The following is a 23,034-nucleotide window of genomic DNA, read 5'->3' as shown; positions in this document are numbered from 1 at the left end:
AAATTTCATGCAAATTGGTTCAGTAGTTAAGGCGTGATTGAGTAACAGACAGACAGACAGAGTTACTTTCGCATTTATAATATTAGTATGGATTAGCTATTAAATATTAATAAGCATTTCATTTTCACAAATTGGAGAAATTAATAACAATTCATAAGCTTTTAGTTATGTGAGAAATTTTCCATATTCAGAAAATGGTTGAACGATTCACAATTCTAATTTTGCTTCCTTCTTTCTATTCTTTAGTACACTTACCCAATGACAATTAGTTTCTATAAAATCTCCTGGTTCATCTTTAGAATCCAATCCATCATGTACAGTGCTTTCAGCGGCTGCACTCAGCGGCTTGTTGCTGTGCATACTGTCTCTATGGGACATTAGGCTTTGCGGCGATTTGCGCTGATTTAGCGCTGTTGAAGCGCTGGAGAGGAAAATAATTTTGTAAGTATTTTAAGCTGGTAATTAAGGGGTTTCAAAATGAGTGTTTTAAAACTGTTTTGTTAAGATTATTGAATTTCGTGGTAGAATAAATATCTACATAGACGTAATTATGCTAGATTTATTACCAGTTAAATATTATGGTAGGTATAACAGTTCAAATGGTGCTTAATTCTTAATTTATTATAAAGCAAGATGGAGAGAACATTTTTTAAAGTAAGATTTCTTACTGACCTACATCTTTTTCCTTCTTCTATTACTTTATTTCTCACCTATTCCAACATTATAAATATTTTGATTGAATTATTTTCCAAGAAATTCTTTATAACCTGCCATCGCTTATTCTACCTAAAAACCATTTCCTTACCTATCAGCTTCCATAACACTAGTGACTTCCTGCTGCTGCATATGCGGTGGGGTGCTGTCCAGCCCCAGGCCCGGTCTGACGTCCACTGGAGCTCCTATGAGTAGCTGGGTTGGTGATGAGATGTGAGATCTGTAGGGAAAAGATGGTGGTGATTAATTATTGGGAAGGTAAGGAGAGTTTATTATTTAGATATTTTAAGTGAGGGCAATGGAAAAATGATATGTCATTATTCTCATATTTGCAACAGAAAAATTATATTTTTTGCCATTGTATGAGGTACAAATTAACCTGCATACAGATGTATTTTATATACATTTTTCGTTGACACTATTTAAAAAAAAAATGACCAACGGATTAACTTCAACCTACTTATTCTTACGACGCTTACTAACATTTCCGTACACGAATCGCGAATAAAACTGCAATCAGTTCTACATTGTAATCAATGATATTATACATACAAATTGATTGTAATACAAAAATATTACGCAAATACTTAGCTAGAACTTTACAAATTATACAATGACTACCCAATATAACATCTGAAAGCCCCAACTCACCGATGAATACCAGCAACAAGATGCGCGTGCGCAGCATGATGCGCAGCCGCAGCGGCCGCCTGCTGGTGCGCCGGGTCCAGCAGCACCCCCGCGGGGAGCACCCCGCTCCCCCCCACACCTCCTCTCGCAAGGAGCTGCTGCGCGAGGGAAGCGTGGGATAGGGATAGTGCGGGGGATATTGCACCTGGAGAATGTAGTTAAGAATGTATTTATTTAAACTCTTTATTGTGCTGCCAAAATACAAACAATACAAACAAAATGTATTCTACAAGAAAAAAAATATGGTAAATGTTAAAAATACTTATGTAATGACGATTCGAAAGTGCTACTAAATAGTAGTCTAATTGAATAAATTAATGTTTGAGTTTAAGTTTGAGTTTGAAAAAAACAGCACAGAAGGCGGCTTAATGTTATAGCTGTTGTACAAACAGGCAACCTTAAAACTATGTACACACAGAAAAAGACAACTAATTTTGCAGCCTTACAACTTATTAGTTCTCTCTTTCAGACAACCAGCAGCTATTAGTTATATTCGCATGGTTGTAATTTATAAATGAAAAAGTATATTTTGCTTTATCTTTTGAATTTAAAGATGAAGATGAAGATGAGGATGAGGATGAGGATGGAGATGAGGATGAGGATGAAGATGAGGGTGAGGATGAATATGGGGATGAGGATGAGGATGGATATGAAGTTGAGGATGAGGATGAAAATGGAGATGAACATAAACATGAAGACGAAAATGAAAATAAAAATTAAGAAGGAAATGAAAATGAATTTAGTTTTTTGAAACATAAAATACAAAGTCATCTTTCATTATTTACTATGCACACACCACCCTTAATATGAGAATAGACAAACATACAGCCATATTTACCAGCGCTAAGATGGCCATAGCTTCCCGTGGATGCTGCAGAGGGGGCTCTAACCGCCAGGCTGGCTGGAGACGCCCTGATCACGGCCGCCAGGTCCAGGGACTCAGCGGAGTAGGGACTCCAGGATACCGCCCGTTTTCGATTTGCTGATGCACTTATAGCGCCCCCGGAAAGCCGGAGACGGTTTGGTGATGCTATTCTTGAACCTGGGAATATCATAACATTAAGAATTATATATTTAAAATGAATTAATCAATATCATATAATTTTTATAGGAAGGTCCATTTATTGCTATGCATTCAAAGCATATTAACTATGTATATGATTTCGCTCAGTCGTGGAAAACAAAAACAACTTCTGATTTTTTCTCAACATAAATTCAACAAGTTTTGCATTCGTAAGTAGTAAGATTAAATAGTAATAAATAGCTGCATAAAATATCGATTTTACTCTGCCAATACCCCAAATAAACTAGAAAAATTACAAGTATCTAATATTGTCTACATTACATTCAACAACAACGAATGATTTTACTTTTAGTAGATAAAAATAAACAATTTTTCTTACCTTCTAAACTAAGTTGAAAATCTTGACTTGCAAGCGTACTACCCGCGTGTAACTCTGGATGAAGACTACGTGCTGCACTCAGGTATTCAAGACCTGGAATAAAAATAATATTAAATTAGATAATTCAATATCAAATTATATATCATGATAAAGTAATAAAAAGATGTATCAAAGGAACAATTTACTTATTATTTATACTGTTAATTAATTGTATTAAGACTTCGTTCTGTCGTGCACTAACATTTAATTAATATCTGTAAAATAATTATTACGTATCATAATAATATCTTACTTTTAAACTACTCTATTATAAATAAACACACAACAAATAAAAAAAAAAGTAATCGATTGGTCAACAAAAAAAGCAATATTTAAATTTCGAACAAAGTTTGCCGCCTGTTTCTACAACAGATTATTAAACGCATAAATTCCTAGAAGCACAGACTATCCAATGGCTCATTGAGATGTCAAAATCGTATATAAAGTGCTACCTATTCTACGCAGCTGGCGTTTAATGACTTGATTATGCAAATATGTATTATTTTGTTTGGTTACTTATGTACCTAGTTTAAGATCTAGTCGTAAAATGTAAGATTAACTTTTATTGGTTACTATTTTAGACGGTAGCTTGGTACAGTGGTTGGCGCTTGAGCGTATAACCGAGGGGTCCTGGGTTCGATTCCCGGTGGAGACGAAGAAAAAAAATGTCTCGGTCTGGCAGGACACAGAAGGCTGATCACCTACTTGTCCCTAAAGAAAATCGATCAGTGAAACAGATGTATGAATAATGCATCTGCCCCTCACCCCACTACGGGGACACGGGACTTCACAAAATTTTAGACGGTATAAAAGACTTTAGCTATTCGATTTTGTTGTATTTCAAATTTAAATCAACTTTTTTTACTTCTAAAGTTTTCTTCGAAACGTAAATATATTAAACATAAGTATTTTAAACCTATTTTATGAATCATTATCTACATAATATAAACAGGTAAGCTCTCAGAGAGCGAGATTAATCACAACATAATTACGATAATTTGCATATAATTTTAAAAATTATGTGGGTATTGGGTACCTTAACCCGAACCTAAACATGAAGCAGTCAGAGTTTCTAAAACAAAACAAAATAAATGTTTTAGCGAGCTTAAATATATTAACTTGCCGTTTTAGATAATGGCGTTGGGTTGGTAAAATCTATACTAATACTTATAAACTAAAGAGTGTGTTTGTATTTTTGCTTGAACGCGCTAATCTCTGGAACCACGGATCCGATTTGAAAAATTATTACACTACTATATAAATATAATATAAATCATCACGCAAAAGAAACGGAGCAAACGCAAAAGGATGTGAATAAAACCGCGGGGCGAGTATTTGCGGACGTCAAAGTTTCATCGAACACCGAAACTATACAAAATGCGTATATAATTTTATTTTAAAAAGGTCCCGAAATTAATCATCGTTACTAAAGACATCGATATTAAAATGTCAACATTTATAGGTTATTTATGGTTCATCTCCTGCGCTATAATCCGCGAGAGATACAAGCCATATACGTGTATCCTAATTGGCGGAAATTTATACAAAACTTTGGTTTTTACAGCCCAATTTAATTTCTACATTATATATTGTAAAATTGTAAATTAAATTGTTAACCTATAACATGTTTCGTATATGTTGTTGAATTTCTGTTTTATTTGTGATAATACGCGTCATAGATTTTGAAAATCCAAACATGCATTTATAATAGCGTGTTATCCAAGATATTATGATAATAATAATAGTTATAAATCGCCATCTCGTATATTATTCAATGTTAATAATCATACTTAAATACAATCGCGTTTATCTATCTATCTTTTACATAACGACTAGATATTAATCTTGAAGCTCAGCAAAAAACGCACACGACTTCGCAATATATTAAACTAACATGATTATTTAGTTATTAATCAAGTATAACGCGCAGCACATTATAATTACATGCCTTACGATTTCGCAAAACAAACACGCGCGAGCAAAAAAAGGAAACGACTTGATTTGTTGATCGTACGAGGCGTTCACCAAAATAATGGGTTGTAGGCGTTAGGGACCACCAATTTAGCCGACACTCGGCCGGTCCACGATTCCCAAAACCACTCAAAATATCGCATGTGGTCCCCGTTTGACGCGCCGCGCTCCCAAAATTTTTATGTCTTCATTCCCCGTGAGAACAATCATCGATATCGATAAAAACACACGCGAACCTCGACTCGAATTCCGCCGATGGTCACCCTTGCGACATTCGGCAGACGTCCACAAAAAACTCGTTCGAAATCCGAATTCTCTGGTCTATGCGTCCTTTTTTCGAATCGAGCGGGCGATTAAATCGATTGAATCGCTTTTTGTTAGTCGATTATTCGAGTATCGATTGAGGCGGCGCTCGTCTGATGTATTAATTTTTATTGTCTCCGATCGGGCGTAAAATTAGTCGATGTGGACATCTAGTATGCGGTTTGTGTGTCTGTGTGGGTGACATTTAAATGAGCCGCGTAAATCATGTTCGGTTTGCGGCGAGATGAAGGTGCAACCTTCGTATTTAAATATATTGAGTCGGTCAAATTTGAATTTTTATTACACTTCGGTATTATGAAACGGCAAGCGTTAAAATATCGTTTGTCAGTCTCATTTAAAAATGGATCTATTTAAAAATAATATCTGTATTTGCTTAGCAATTATTAAGTAATCTCAAGGGAAATTAAACAATAGTTTTCTAAACGTTGAACCTTACTCCGTAGTAAGGACTATATTTAAAGTATATCAAATAGTAATTTTGCATAATAAAAGCAACAGTAAAAGCATAATCACGAAGATTATTTTCAGCCTCAAATTCGCTCACATAAAACAGAATTGCTACCAAATATCATTAAAACATCAAATGTCATAAAACTGATTAGACTGTGTTGTTTAGCAACAGCTAGGGTTGGCACTCAAAATATATTTGTTAAGAAACCTAATGTATAATAGAAATAAAAGTCAATTTTCTCACCATGCTAGTAACTACAGTGTTTATATGGTTCGTCAAAATTTTAAACTGTCAGAAACTGCTTGACCAGTTCAAGTCTATAAACAATATGAATCAAAACGAATATAAAACCCATTTAATATCAACACGTTGATAAAATTTCAAAGCAACACAAAAGCAATTTTAAAAATATTTTTTTCAAATTTTGATTTTCTCCGTTTTGACAACCCTAAACTAACGAGGTTTTTATGTTATAATCAAAGGTGATAGCAGGTAGAGCAACACATCTGCTTCTCAGAAGTGTAAAAAGTAAAAAATCGTTTAATTTGAGGATTTGATAGATATGACCGGTGGCTTTTTGGCAATTTACGACAGGCGAATAAAGGTGCTAGAGTTTAATAATATTTTAATATACTTAGATATCTTAATTAAACTATAATACAATCGTTATTTCAAAGCACAAGTAAGTATAGTTCCATAGTAAAATAAAAAAATAATTGTTTGATTTAATAGATTTCGCTTCATTTTAGGGTTATAAAATTAAGTATTAACGAAGCTCAACTGACAGCAAATGAAAGATAGAAAAAAATAAACATGTATCGTTAGAAAATGCCTAGCACCGCTAGCTTTTGAGGTACATTAAATAATTTTAATGAATTAAGTTACAGAACTAATTTCCAAGTTAACATGTCAACAATTCAATTAAACAATGTAGTTTAACACTAAGCAGTGTTACAAAAAACAACTTTAGCGCCTTTCCTCATAAACCAGGTGGAGTGCACATTGAACTCAAACTCAAAAAAACTGAAAGATCCCTTGATCACAATCGAAAGGGAATCTATTTCCATACATCATTAGCTCACCCTTAAGATAATTGGTCCGAAGACCATGTGCTCACAGCTTTCGATAATTACTGTTTATGTGTTTTTATCACCATAGTGTCAGCAATTTTGTGATTAATTTTATAGGGGTGGATCTTGGCGGAAAGGGGTTGTTAAGTTAAAGATTTTTATGGAGTGATCAAGAAAAGAAAAAAGTAATGTCTATGTACAATAAAAATATAAAAAAACATACGTATGTTGATAACAGGAACTCCAACTTATTTGAGAAAGTGAGTTTATAGGCTCTACAGTATTGCTCTACTCTACGCTCTATTGAATAAAAAAAATGTGTGCGTGTACTAGTGTACACAAGTAAGAAGTGAAACTTATTTATGACCTTATTTTTCAAAAAATAATTTACTATATTCAACTTTACAGGAATACGTCGAATCACGCGTGGTAGGGATAAGAAAAAGATGGCGCGTAACGGAAAAATGTCACGCGTAACGAAAAAATGTTACACTATATTTTTTTCCAACCCCGATAAAGATGTTTCACTTCAAAAAATAGACACTATGTGTGATAAACATTTGTAGGCATATGATAATCTTAGTAATGAACAGCCAAAATTCCATACACATGAAATCCATCGTGTCCTACACTCTATTTAAGATTTTCCTTGAAATAACGCCTATAAAACCTAAGCCTGTACAAAACAAAATGAAGACATCCACCATTTTAATGACTTATAGCGTTTCAAATTAGAATTATTTTCTCATTAATTTAAAGGAATGAAGTGTTGCTGACGTTACTTGCAATTTATGGCTCGGGTGGTATGTCTAGTGATTTATTTTACAAGCCGATGACGTCGCCAAATAGCAGATAATGTTAGCGACACTATACTAAATCTGATGTTAATTTTTGTGTAGGAGTTATTTTTAAGGATTTAGGATATTTAGAGACGCGCGGCGACGCGGACGTTTGTTGTGCGTTTTAAAACTATGGTTTGAAATGTTGTTCTTAATTGTTGATAAAAACTGTGAACAATATTTATTTAGAAACTTATGTAAATTCATAAATTAAGAAAATTGATACAAATTGATATACCTATATCAGCATTGTTTGGTGAGATATCCAGCTTCATTATATCGTAGTAAATTATCTTCTTAGATCTTTTAAAATGTTATTATATTCTAATTTCTCGCGAAATAAAATTATATAAATTTTACTATATTATTATTTTGATTGCTATACATTTATATGGTAATTTTTGGAAAGTTTTCATATTTTCCTAAATATTAAGATCAAAGAGCCGTAATTATTTTATATTTAATTAAGCTCCATCTATTTTTTCTTTACTAGGTACTAAAGTGAAGATAAATATTGAAGTTACACATGATTAAGCTCCGCCTCTAAGCAATTAAAAATTGAAAACCTTTAATTACAAGCAAACAATTGGCTATTGGCTAAAACAAATATTTGTCTAGATGCTGATTGGATATTAGTTTAGTAAATAAGAAGAGGAATTATGATTGTCTTAGTTTTAGAGTCTATATAGATTTAAAATAATCGATGTTTACTTTACCAAGTAGGTATATACTATATAGTTACCTACTTTAAATTGACTCTGTTTTTTTTAATAGCTTACCATATTATGTCCATTTTAATGTTATAACTTAGTTTTGAAAATCAGTAATATAAAAATAATTCGACGTACTTACACTTTTAACATAATTAAAATGATTTTCTTACACAACTTACTTACATATAGATTATATTTCTAGTGCACATCATTCTTTAATTATCGCGTGTCAAAAACAGTAATTAAAACATAATCACAATAACTAGTTTGAACACAAAAACCAAAGTTGACAAAATAAAACCGCCAAAAGGGATTTTCAATAAACACATTCTCACCACATGGTTGTCGGATTCGCAAAAACACGTGTTGACTTGTTAATTAACTTTCTAGGAACCGAATGGTACGACATTCGATCCCGGTAGAAGTGATTTATGTTTCCCCTAACACATATTATGGTTGTTTATAGGTTGAGTGGTTAATTGCACTTTCTAGGGAGATCGGAGGTTCAGTTTCTAGTTCAGGACTTGTAACCTATAACATAATTACCTCAAATTATCAAATAATATCGGTCTTTTGAAATTCCCTTATAAATATGTTCCTCTAGAGTCCCCTGTCCAAAATCACCTGCTTTTGAAATTCTCTTTTCAAAATAACTTTATTGAAATTCCCTTTTTTAACAATTCAACAGAACCCATCTTTAAATTGCATTCGATTAAATTCGCACAAACAAAAGAATAAATCACAGTAAACGATACCACTTCATTAGATACAACAAAAAAACAAACAAGCCAATCATATGAACAATTATTACATAACGTCCGATGAACTTCGCCTATCGACTTTGAAAAGAACCGAGACAATCGATTATCGGACAATGGAATCGATTAATCGAATTAAACGTTAGAATAAAAATTAAATACACGTATACTAAAACATGAAGCAATTACCTCTCCTATTGGAGTGGTTAAAAACTGGAAACATTCTGGGAATGATTATGAGCGTGTGTCGTGGGCGGAACCGCGGTATAAAGCATGAGCGGAAGCGTTTGTAATAGTGGCGCCTATTTTTTGTGTTTTTCTTTCACAAGTTTAATTAAGTACATAATAATTGGACTGATATTAAAATTGAATTCATTTCTTGCGTTTTATCAAGTTGCACTGACGTTTCATTTGTTCTTTGATTTGTTGACTCTCTAATATGCAGACCATGCCCTTTTCAAATAAATAAATATCAAGAATTCAATAGCATTGTGTTCAATCAAATAATCAATTATAGTAAACAGAAAATATCTATAGATGGCGATAGATGGCGCGCGGTGTGTCCCTTAGACACATAAAACTGAAAGAATAGAATAAATTCGATTGCTCTGGCGGGTCACGAGTGGCTGAATTGGTCAGGCATTGGTCCGCCCCGGAATGGCGCGAAAGGATGCGGGTTCGAGTCCCGCCTCGTGATCGAATTTTTTCTATTCTTTATAAATTTATAGAAAATATCTATTCCAAAATTCCATATCTGTTTCGTTCAATTGATCAGTTCTCATTTTCGTAACAGTCCTGTAGTTCATCATTCTTAGAAGACTTAGTTTCTGGACTAGGTAATCGTTCAGTAGTTACTGGAACATCTCTTTTGTAAATCTAATCCGCTGTGAATTTAAAATGCATATCTTCTCATAAGTTAAAATAATTGCAATTCTTAAAAAAATACAAACAATCGATACTAATATTATAAAAAGGAAAGGTTTGTATGTATGTATGTATGGTTTTCACGCATAAACTAGTGGTGTGCTACGAATTTGGCACAGATAATCTTTAGACCCTGAGAAAGAACATAGGCTACCTTTTATTGCGAAATATGTACCACGGGCGGAGCCGGGGCGGACCGCTAGTATAAAATAAATACATAAATATCACCAAACCGCTTCAGCTCATAACACATCCAAGCCAATACTGGAACTTGTTTTAAGATGTCTCAATCTCGATACAGGGCTGATCAATCGCACCGACGGTTTTTTTGTAATCAAACGGGTTTCAAAACATTTGTACGTATCTATTACTTGGATCTAAGGATAGCTAGCTCATGCTTGGATTTAGTTAATTACTCGTTCATTAATCTATACATATACATATAATAAATCTGTAGAAGGGTCAATTCTGTACATTGAAGATATTGAAAAAATAAATAGCAGTGTTGTGTTCAGGCATCACGTGAAAACTAACGGTTCGATTTAGATTAAAAGTAGTATAATTATACCTTATTATCCTGGGCATAAAATCGGATACCTTTTAATAAAAAATAAATCTTAATTTTTCTCAATTTTTCCGCGCGGACGGAGTCGCGGGCGGAAGCTAGTGTATACTATAAGGCTTTAATTATTAATGTTAGCAAAAAGGTAATAAAGAACCTACGAAAAGAAATACATTAGTAATTATGGATATCGAACTATGATTTTATAATTCAGAGTTTATTTTGGAGCAGAAATAGATGTAATCTATACTAATATTATAAAGCTGAAGAGTTTGTTTGAACGCGCTAATCTCAGAAACTACTGGTACGGTTTGAAAAATTATTTCTGTGTTAGATAGCCCATTTATCAAAGAAGGCTATATGCTATATATCATCACGCTAAGACCAATAGAAGCGGAGCAATGTGAGGTGAGGGGAGCTGGTGTAAATGAAATGACACGACCGTCTCGGTTGAACTAATGATTTATTCTGTCTTAGTAAGATACAATACCACTACAAATGCTTGAAACGCGGGGCACAGCTGGTTATATGTATAAAATAACTAATCAAGATTTCTAGTTGTCTATAATAGAGATGGTAATTACTATAGCAGTATGACAGTAATTTAAGAAAAAACGTATCATTTGATATATATTGCACGCCTCATAAGCGAAGCGTTGAGGTGGGTACCTACTACTGTCACTTCGCGCAAAACATCTGATTTTTCAAACTTAAAATGTCTTTATGTATCATACATTGCACTTGTAAGATAATACATACACACACATATTAAGAAAAAACACTATTTTTAACGTTCATGATATTTTTGATGTCATTTTTGTTATTTAAACTAGTTAAAAAACAGTTTAAAAAAGTTCTGTCTTGGACGTCCGTGTGTCTGTATGTGCGGATCCTTTTTCTTGTTAACACGATAGCGACCGAAATACTTTACTAATCGAGTCTTTTTTTTCTCTTACGCTTGAGTATGCTCAGGAATAGAACCCTTTCATTTTTCAGGGTCTGATTCGATGTGGTTTAATTGTTATTAAATAAACAAAAATAATAATTAATAAATATTTATTAAAAAAAATTATGAGGCGTGCACTTTTGGATTTTCCAAATTATTTAGTTTTTCTAATCAGTTATTATGTAATAGAAAATTGCTATCTATTTTATGGCATATTGACCTTTAATTATATCTACACAAACAACATCTAATCTTCGTCTGAAAAAGGTAAACAAATCAATTATAATTTAATTACGTTTATAGTATATTAATGCTCTTTTTCTATATTATAAAGAACTTCTTATTTTCCAACCTTTTTCTATTTATTAAGACGGAATCAGTTCCATAAATGAATAAATGAAAAACAGTAAGTAATAATATTGCATGTTCGACATCCATTTTTAACAACATCAAAATGGACCATAAGAAACCTTTCATAACTACAGTCAAAGTAATATATAAAGCAACAACAGATATAAATGATAATAACATTAACACAGAGGAAACTATTATCGCTATTAAAGGAATCACTGGAGATATTTATTTAAATGCAGCAGTTAAGAGCACAGCAGGTCGCGAGGTACGTATCGTCAATCATACAAACTGGATCTTGGCTATGTATCGATTTATGATGAATAGTTTAACAGTTTAATTTATGAATTTATTTGCGAGTGTATAAACTATAGAGCGGTTGTTTATAATGATTGGACAAATGTGAGAAATAGTCGTTGACATGAGCGTAGAAATAAGACTGATATTTAGAGGAAATGATGAAGTAGCTGTTGTTTATAATTTGAAGATTAGAAGATTTGGTTCTAGCATATCATAAATTTGATTTTGGTCAAAACTAGGTAGACTAAATTATGATAAATAACTAAATAAAAAACACACACACATGATAATGGTGCAACAGCTAAATCAAATTTTGGAAATTAAATAAAGAGTGTGGATGTTGTATACCTTGCAAAATAAGCCCGTTATAAACAGAATTCTGGTAAAAGCAAGAATTTATCGTTTTACGAAGTAATTGAACGTATAACGACAGCAATTTGTACGTCTAATTTACTCGCATTCCTAAACCATTATGCAAATCTCGGAGATCCTTAAAATTCGTGACAAGACATAAAACCCAACAATGTCTGGGCAAACCGCGAAAAAATATAAACATTAATGTATCCGAATGTTATTAACATGAAATTCCAAGTCTGTTTCGGTGAAACGGTATAAAAAGTCGCTCAATTAAAGGACCCGAGATCAAAATTAAGCCTTCTGCGTTATAAATCGTTCCTCCATCACTTGTAAAAAGTTCGTTGGTAGTACGATGTACATTGGTGCTTTTCTTCTTGTTACAGGATCTTGCTGGTCAGATTTATTCAAAGTACCGAGCAATGTAGATTGTAAGAGTGAATTCGATCACTTCGGATGCGGGGTATGTTAGATTTGGCTTTTAATCCGGTGACTTGTCAAACATCGTCTGTCTCACTCTAAAACCCGTTCCGGTACCCTCTCCTTCTTTCCTTGACAATGATTAGGGTCCAGGGTTTGATTCATTTGATAAACGCAACATTTTAAGTGCTTAAAGTACATAAACGGTTAATTAAATAATCATAATGCATTCATTTCTCAAGTAGGTTCTTTTTATCTATTTAAGAATAATCATAAGGGTTATAATGATGGTGTAAATGTAAATTAAGAGTTTAATATCTTGAACATTGGATTGTGGTATGTATTTGTAACTTAAAAGCGTTAATAAATGAAGATTATTAAAATAATTTATCTAAACATGTATACTTTTGAGATCTTTATAAATTGGAAAGTCTCTAATTTAGACGACTAAACATCTAAATAATATATTACCCAATGCCATATAGTACCCCCATGCCGTAAGGTATAACTACATTATTAACCCGATCTCCACTTCTAAATTGTAAAATGAAGCGGTCACCAAAGAATTTCCATTTAAAAGTGAATGTCGCCTCTCAATAACACATTTTATTGTTTACGCTGTTGCCTTATCATTTCAGGAACATCGTATCAATATCAATGGGCTCTCCGGTAACTTGACATCTGCTATTATTCTTTCTTTTTCACGGGCGCGCTCGAGCCTTTTTCTTTTTACAATTTCGAAGTAACATGAACTCTCAATCTTTCGTTCACAGTTTTTACGCTCAGTTAACTCTTGGACCTTAATTTACGATTATCGAAGGTTGAAGACGTATACATCGATTCAATATACGAATACATTAATAATAATTTTTCGGTGTATCGATTTTTATGGAGACGCTTAACGATTTTATAAACTCCACTCCGTTTATTATAGTTACTCCAAATTAAAATTGCTGGATTGCGAACTTTGTTATGGCTTTAGGAATTCGGTTTGGTACGTTTTTATGGCTGTTTAATTAACTCGTGATTGCCTCGAGCGTTAAGCCTACAAAATACAAAATTCCTTGCACGGAACGCGAGACGTTAATTAATTAATTAAGTGTTACTCAGAATGTATCAATCCATAATTAAACCTGCCTCTATATAAGGAGTTATACTTTATCATCTTCGTCACCCTTGAATACTGTTATTACTCAATTGTTTTTAACTCTCGAAGCCGAACCAAGGTCCGCTTAACAAGGCTTACAAATTGAGTGAAAAACTATCTCAATGAACCTTTAAATCGTTCTCAGTATGTTTTTCGAATAAGGTCTTCCTGTTGGTCAATTCTGGATGGCGTATTTCATCATGCTCTGTCATTTGATTTAGAACCTTCTGCAATGTTCTCATGATTTGATTTACAGTATTGCAAAGGGAGATATAGTGCGCTTCGGTATCATTGTCGTGTTCCGCTAAAAGTAATGTAACAAGAGTGGTTACTTCAGAAACAACATCTCTGTTGCAGCAACTTTAAAGCTTCTTGTTCTCTGAATCACGATTGCTGGCTAGCTAGCTGCAATCATCGAGGAATAATGCATCTTTTTCAGGTATGTTTAAAGTGCGTTTTGTATTGTATGCATGGAGGAGCACTTATTTGTTTTTAAGGAGGCTTTATCGCGGCACGCAAGCTCCATTTGAATAAAAATACAATTTATATGTGTCGGAGAGTTCGGTAAGCCAGAGTTGGGTTACCGAGCCGGTTAGACGACCTGACTCCCAATTTGTTGGTGCATTTCTGAGTAAGTTATTAAGTTTCGGCTTGTCACTTCGGTTGCGAAATTTTGCAGTCGACTGATGACGGTCTATATTTAGCATAATGGACGCAGTCGAGTGAGCTAGCTGTTTTAATTATTTTATTATAATTTAATGTAATATGATAATGTGGACGTTTTGATGTGAACGTTTAAGGAACAAAGTACATTTTTATGGCGATTAATTAAAGTAAATTTTATAGAGAATAAATACGGCTTTCGAGTGTTATTGTTAAATTATGGTCTTCATGAAAGATTATTAAAAATCTTATTTCAAAGAGCTGCAATTATGAGAATAATAAAACGCAGTAATAAAGTCGAGTGAATTTTAACAACACTGGGTAAGCTGTTTCTGTGGGATTTTATTTCTTTTACACATACGTCTTAATGTTACTGTTTTATTGTTATTTTGCTTTGAATTCATTTATATTTCAATTAAAACTGTTACGTTCTTATACAATATGTTAATAGCTGTGTTTTACCTGAAAATAAAACACATATTAAATACTTACCTATATTTGAAGCTTACTTCATTGAGAAGGCACCTAGCTTTTTCCGCCTATTTTGCCCTCTCTTTCCGTTGTATATATGCTATCTCTCTCGCACACCTCTCCACCAGGTGGCGGGGCGCACGATAATGTGCGGGCGCTGGATGTTTTTTCATTGAGTCGAAATCCACAACAGGTGGACGTTAAGTGTAAGCTTCAAATATAGGTAAGTATTTAATATGTGTTTTATTTTCAGGTAAAACACAGCTATTAAACACTTGACCGTAATTTGAAGCTTACTTCATTGAGACCTGCTTGTTACCCACCTGGTGTACAATGTGACGCCAATGTGAATTTGAATACATAAGTAATTACTTATTTCTTTATTTGAAAGGGTAAGGTGTGCAGATAGTATACTACTAATAAATCACACAAATTTTTATATTATATAATATATTAACAATCCCAGATGAAAAGTTAATCAAATAAGAACCAAAAAGTTAATCATAATGATTAAAAGTATTAGAACTTATGAGATTGGTTCAAGCGTACCTTAGTTAACCTTTTGGGCTTGAAAAGTTAAAGTTACTACAATTTCCACTATCTTTAGCGTAAATCTGCGAAAGCGCCAGTAACGACTTTCAATTACGCATTTAGATGTTACTTACAAAATGAAGCAACAGCTGATCCCGACGAGGCAAAAATACCTCAAACTCAAACCTTTATTTATTCAATTAGAACTCTGCAGAAGCATCATTGAATCATCTTAACATAGAATTACCAAATGTCTCAACTCACACAGTTTTAACCCAACCTGCTACAAGCGGACAAGAAGAGACCTTGGTCCTTACTTTTGGGGTCAGAAGTAAATTTAAAAGGTCACCCCTTGAATAAGGCAATAAAATATCAAAACAGGTAAATGGTTTAAATTATAATACAGATTTTTAACATCCAACTGAACCGTGCGGTATCTTTTAATGTTTAGAGCCAACGTCGCAATCATAATCTAAACATGGCTGGTACTTTCAGTACAATGCATGAATTATTTATTTAAAACTGATAGGTCATAAACTCTGTACTGGAAACAAATATACTGAACTCAAGAGACTAAAATGAAAAAGAGCTTATCTGTGTCCCAAAACTGCAATTACTACAGCTAAGTACGTTACTTTTAATCAATTCAGTTTTAAGATATAATTATGATTTACATCAGAACTTATATACCGAAAGTCTCGGGACTACATAACGTGACTTATTTATAATAGTGTTTGTGCATAACACTAGGCAGTCAACAGCTATATGAACGTCAGATAGGAAAAGAGCCAAATTTATCCAGTCAGTAATAAAGGATTTTAACTATACTTATTATAATTCAACCAACTACTACTAGCTACTCCGTACGTCTTTTGGGTAGACGGAGGCAAATAGGATTTTTATTCCAACTATATCATTTGATATTTTGAAAATGTACTCCACATTTTCATACCGTCAGAGTCATTTTGCAGATTATAGTGGTGCAGCACTGAACACTGTCTATTAGGTGGCTGGTGCTGCTGACCGGGCCTTCAGTTCCGCTTTCCAGAATACCTTCACCCTTCTAGGTGCTACTACTACTGAAATAGCGGTACTCTATCGCGTCGTTCAGGTCTCTAACTGACAGGATTTCTCATATTATCGTAACAACCTCGCTCGTTCTAATGCTGGGGCCACACTAACGGGAAATGCCATTAATTAACGCGATAATGGACGTTAACTTTAGGTGTAGCCAGTATTATTTAACAACGGCATTAACATTGCCGTTTGGCGAGGCGATAGCTTTATCGCGAGAATTAACGCAATGAAGCGGTCACACTACGTCCATCTTGCTAGAATTTTAGTAAAATTAACGCCGTTTTTATCGCCAACAATCGGCATTCACGTTGACCGTTCAAGTGTAGCCACCCACTTAACGCCTTAAAAATTATCGGAATAATTATCGCGATAAAGGGCATTAGACGTTAGACGTTAGTGTGGCCCCAGCATTACGAGAACAAATTATCGCCAAGGAATTCTGCTGCAGGATAATGGCAAGAGAGATTATAAGCTTAACTATGCATTATTATGCTCAGGAATATGGTGGATTTTGAATACTATCGTCGTCTGAAAGTATCTCCTTTCGATTAACTTCATTAAGGATGCAGATCTGATCCTATCTCTGTTCCGTAGGAATGCTACGACAGTCTAAACGTTACACTGGACAAAGAAAATTGCCCTAAATATAGTCGGTTGTTCCAACATCCGTAATATGGCTAGCCTACCTTGCTAGCCCTTGATTGTAACTGCTACCAATGCAGGCATTGCTCTCGTGTTGTCCACAGTTGTGCGAGTGCAAAAATGAAGAACAGAGCTCGTGGGGAGCTATGTCCAATGAATCTGTGTAAAGATTATGACAGTATAGGACAGTTAGCTGTGGATGCGAAGACAGGACATTACTTTATTCATCCGTAAACACGCGAGGCAGCCACGGACAGCGATATAGCAAGAACTAAACTAGCAAAGTTTAGTTCGCTTACCAGACTTATATTTTAAAAGCCGTATAGTCTGTACCTACTGCATTTCATTTATTGCCCCCCCCCCCCCCCAAAGCAAAGAAATGAACAGTCATTTGGCAGATCTTTCTCGTTAGGGTAGGGGTTCCAAGTAATATCTAATAATAAGAGGCTTTTGTTTGGATAGATTGACTTTCCGTTATTTATCCTCTATCCATCATATTTATCCTCTATCCTCTATCATCCAGTTACATAAACTCAACAGTCAGTATTCTCAGTATTCGTTGAGTACTTAAACGTTTTACGTAAATAGTTGTATATAACTTTATTATACAATATAATAATCCTGGTGGGATGACAAGAAACTTGTCTAACAAACGATTATCCTAATCCCTCAGCGATTTATTGTTTGAGCCCTGAAGAAAAATCTCATGGGTGCAATAATGAGGTCAAATAGGTTGAAAAACGAGTCAAATAAATTGCCTACAAGACCGGGCAACTAAAATAGGCCTATGAGAGGTCAAATATACGTAATCAATCGTTTGAAATTTGAAATTTGATTTTGAATCAATCGTCATTTGTTACATTCAATCGCTTTGCGATTAAAAAATCTCTTCCGATGTTTTTATATGAAAATTGGTCGGCTAGTGCCATTGAATGACGATACCAAACATACCGTTGACACAAGGCTTGGTGACAATCCTCGAAACCACCGCCACAAATCATCTGCGAGATGATATTTGATCCGACTCGCCTTCCTTTGTTGTGAATAGGCTTTACATTGGTAAATACGATTTGTTCAATTCCAATTTCCATAATTGGTAAACCAATGGTGGTTTCCTGATTCCTGAAGCGTAAACTTTTAGGATACGAAGTATCAATTTCATGCGCCCATTATTTGACGTCTCTAACCTTTATTGTATTTATTAGGTCATATTACTATACTGCCCACTGTGAAGAAGATTTCAAAACCTTTTTCTACCTACCTTAGAAGAGTGAAGATCCGATACGGTCATATCCAAAACTTCTTTCGTGGGTCCTCGTTGACGAAAGCAAATATCTATGATCATTTTAATGATCAATCCTTTGTATATTTGCACCAATCGCCATCAAAGCCCCGCGAGGGCTGATATATATTTGCACCATGTCTCCGTGAGGTACTGTTGTAGTCAAAGCCCCGCGAGGGCTGATATATATTTGCACCATTTCTCCGTGAGGGACGGTTGTAATCAAAGCCCCGCGAGGGCTGATATATATTTGCACCATCTTTTCCGTGAGGGACGGTTGTAATCAAAGCCCCGCGAGGGCCGATATATATTTGCACCATTTCCCTGCGAGCGACAGCTGCGCGAGGGATGTTTGTAACTAGAAATAAGTAGGGCCTGCCAAAAAATGCTTAAGAGACACCCTGCGAGGGTGGATTTGACCTGGCTAACCCCTGCGAGGAGTAGTGGCCACATTTATGTATTCTGCTTCGAGCAAGGATACACCTTAGTGCTAATATAAAATTAGCAGTAAATAATCATTTAAATAATATAGCAATTAACAAGGTCCTTTAACTTATTTTCCAATGTTAGCGACAACTGTCCAGGATGAATTAATAAGAATTGATTTGACAATGGTAATTAATTATTATGTTTATATAAAAAAGAACTAACTATTTAATAAATTCATAATTCAAATCAATTCACTAAATTTTAAAATGAACTTCGATTCATATTTATTTTTGTTCATGCAATCGATGTAACATTTAGTTGCTTTATATCCGTTAACATTCCTTACGAACGCAACCATACCGTCGTAGGACGTTATATTTAATTGCACAAAATAATCTCCACTCACCCGCAATTTTTTACTTTTTGTCAAGGTGTACAAGTTTATAATATTATTCTAAAACGTTAGAAGTGAATTGTAAATCCTTTGAAATAAATGTATCTAAATCTAATTTATATTAAGGTATCTCGATAATTATTATACGATAACCCTTTCAGCACAAGTTCAGTAAACCAAAGAATTTAATTGTAAAATTTTGGTACTTAGTACTTACTCGTTTAAACAAAAAAGTTGCATCATTTGAAACATAGGAAACGTAATTTTCAATCAAATTAGCCGTGTGTAATATGTCTATTTTCACATAAAAACGGATCAGAATAATACTCATAAAAGGACACGTATAGACTACGGATAGTTTTGAATGTGTGGTACATTCATGGTACGTATCTACTATACATGAGCGAATTCCATCATTATTCAGTTGAGCGGTAACTCCCGTACGATTTATAAAATAATATCACAACATGTTCTGACATGTCGTGACTTCTTGGAGCTGACTCATCTCGTTCGATAATTTTTAGTAATAAACTATTATAGGAATTCCGAATCGTTCCTAGCGATAACGACAATGTGATAAAGTCGTAGCAATGGATTGTATGCCTGTAAAGCTTTGAGTTGGCTCATATCCATACTAAGTAGGTATTAATTGTAATTTTTCCAAGAAAAATTCACTTGTAACCTTGTAATAAAAACACATTATTAAAAATGAAATAAATAATTAAAAATATCTATATACAAGAGAGGGTATTTGATATATCTAGTAATATCAAATAATCACAAAAGTAATATTAACGATTCGAGTAAAGCCGAACGGTAACACCGTTAAAATAGCTTTACTCACAGTATTAAAAATTCAAATATTAATTAGTACATATTGCATAATGAAATATTTCAAAAGAAAAGTTACTATTTCAAGTAAAATGTAACGGTTGTATCGTTAATTTTAAATATCTTTATTCATGCTATTAAGTATTTAAGCATATTGAAAAATAAACTATTGCTGAAGGATTCATTAAAAACCTCAGCATTTTAAATAAAGTCCAACGATTATACCGTTGACTTTAAAGATTTTTACTCATTTTTAAGTAAAATATTATTAGAATAGATGTAAAAATAACTCACTGTACCGATCCGACGGAATACACTTTTTAACACTTTTAGCACTTGCTTTAAGCAATACTTAATACTTAATAGCACCAAGGTTGTAGTCTTGTAGACAACCTTCTCGCGGCGGAAGCTAGACGCCAATGAAAAAACATCCAGCGCCCGCACATTATCGTGCGCCCCGCCACCTGGTGGAGAGGTGTGCGAGAGAGATAGCATATATACAACGGAAAGAGAGGGCAAAATAGGCGGAAAAAGCTAGGTGCCTTCTCAATGAAGTAAGCTTCAAATTACGGTCAAGTGTTTAATAAAAGATTTCAGGGCCGCTCTAGAATGAGGTCCTGTCAAGATTTTATCAAAATTATGAATTGAGTTGTTAAAGACAATATCCGGTAGACACTGTCATGACATTTTTTTTGTTTTTATCGCAAATTAAAAGTACACTCGACTGCATTTGATTTTTTTTATATCAAAAAAACTGTTAATTACCTTGATATTTTTTAACAACTATCTTCCTAAGTCATGAAACAAAATGCATTAAAATAAAACATTATAACAATATCTCGAGGATCTTCGAAACCCTTTTCCAATCAAGTATCAAAGGGTTTCAAATAAATCTGAAATCAATACAATTTCTCTGAAACCAGCATCTAGAATAACATATTCGCGGAAAGTTAAATGAAACCGGTTTTTACCGAAATTGTTTACGGTCAGAAATCCGCAGTGTCGGCTTACTGGCTAACTTTACACGGCTGTAGATAACGCTCAATTAGGTGCGATTTTTTCGTTGGATGGTTTATGCGAGAGGTGTAACATAATTATTTTTTGGTAATTAATTTATTTTTATTGCTAAAAATTCTCCCAACGTTGAAAAACTACACAAACTAGAGTCGACGTTACCCTACACATTGATAATCTACTACAATGCGACATATCGCTTAACCTAAAGAATATGTAGTAGATATTTGATGAGAACATGTTGTACATACGTTCTAAATTGAATCAATATAACAACTGAATGTTTAACAAATCATCTCAATAAAGATACTTTAAAAAAATAGTTCCTATATTGCATACTTCTAGCGAAAGCTGAATAACTACAACAAATGGTATGAAATCATCACAGTATAAATACCTATTAAGGCAGTCAAACTTTATTATTTGTTGAGATGTTCTACCACAAGCATATAATATGTAAATGCTTAAAAAGATGTCTCAATGATTAGAAAAACTGTAAAAAATTGTTATTGAATATTTTATTTTTTGGCAAACTAAACATTTTTATTATTGCTGCTCTGTTGCATACTACCATCCCAGCGGGTGCTGTTTATCCTTGGGCCGAGACCTCTCAAGTTACAGGCACAGTGGCCGGAAGGCCCGTGTCCTCTACAGACCTATATTCTCATTTTAACCTTTTTTATTGGTTAATAATTAGTTAAAGGTCAAATATTGAAACACTAGATATTGTTGAGACAGTGATAAATGATTCGTTAATTATTAAATGTTACAGAACATTGGTAATTGTAATTGTAAGGATTTTTATAGATAAATCTAATAAAAATATACCTAACTAATTAGGAATTACTAATTACCAACACCTTTCCTTTATGAATTTTCACTATCAAATTTCAAAAGTCAATCAAAATCGACAAAGTTAACTGCCATACCAATTATAATTACCTACTTTTGAATGGTAATGGAAACAAACATTTTTACAATAAAAACCACTGTCTCTACATCAAAATTCATCCAAATCAATTTCAAACTTAACAATGTACTCGTAACAGCAAAATAGAACTTTCCTATACTAACTTATGGCTCAAAAACCAATATATTTTATAACAATTCACTTTTACAATCAGGATTAATGTCATCACTTGTATACCCGTGTCGAATGGGTAATCCTCGGTGTTTTGTTCTTATACAAAATTATAGTGATTTTGTATTCTAGTAGATATGTATAAGCATATAATATTATGTATATTGTCTTTACATGCCTGTATTAAACTAGCCGCCCGCCCTGCCTTTGCTTGACTCCTATTATTCTAAGTACTTAATTTCAATATTAATAGTTTTTAGTAGTTCTGGTATAATGCTTAATATACGACACAGTAGAAAAACAGTGTACGCAGATAATAACTATCTTTTTTAAAAATTACTAGTTTAGGTATCGGTAATGTGTACTACTGGATGTATTAGATTAGATAATTCATGTTTTAACTTTTCATCTATCCACATGCTCTAACTAAATTTCATAAAAATGTAACTATGTAGCTATTCACTAACCCAAACATACGAATCCTAACCTATCCTAACTCCAAACAAACTTAACCCGGCACTGCGCACAAAATAAATATGAAAATATTGAACGATACAGTCCATTATGGGCCGGCCCAAAAATGACCAACCGTAAATATTGTCCAGAGCCCTTACAACTCACATCCGTGCTATCATCTCAATTT

At 33.7% G+C, this 23,034-nt stretch overlaps 1 protein-coding gene across 3 annotated transcripts in view; it reads right to left on the bottom strand.

Moving 5' to 3' along the window:
* ci (transcriptional activator cubitus interruptus) overlaps nucleotides 1-23,034 on the bottom strand; it is a 107,133-nt gene that overhangs the window by 18,207 nt on the left and 65,892 nt on the right. For 2 of the 3 annotated variants that reach the window (XM_089710324.1, XM_089710327.1), the window contains 5 exons: nucleotides 2,808-2,900; nucleotides 2,231-2,446; nucleotides 1,366-1,549; nucleotides 806-934; nucleotides 256-421 (listed from right to left, as the gene is read on the bottom strand). In XM_089710324.1, the coding sequence (XP_089566450.1) occupies nucleotides 256-421; nucleotides 806-934; nucleotides 1,366-1,549; nucleotides 2,231-2,446; nucleotides 2,808-2,900 (788 nt within the window). The remainder of the gene's footprint in view (nucleotides 1-255; nucleotides 422-805; nucleotides 935-1,365; nucleotides 1,550-2,230; nucleotides 2,447-2,807; nucleotides 2,901-23,034) is intronic. The other variant, XM_089710326.1, reaches the window with a different exon arrangement.

The sequence above is a fragment of the Colias philodice genome, chromosome 24 (assembly GCF_061535455.1).
Source record: "Colias philodice isolate Cphi_HAF_F1 chromosome 24, ilColPhil1 Martin Lab GWU primary, whole genome shotgun sequence".
In the NCBI taxonomy this organism is placed as follows: domain Eukaryota; kingdom Metazoa; phylum Arthropoda; class Insecta; order Lepidoptera; family Pieridae; genus Colias; species Colias philodice.
This window is presented reverse-complemented; position numbering and strand designations above follow the sequence as displayed.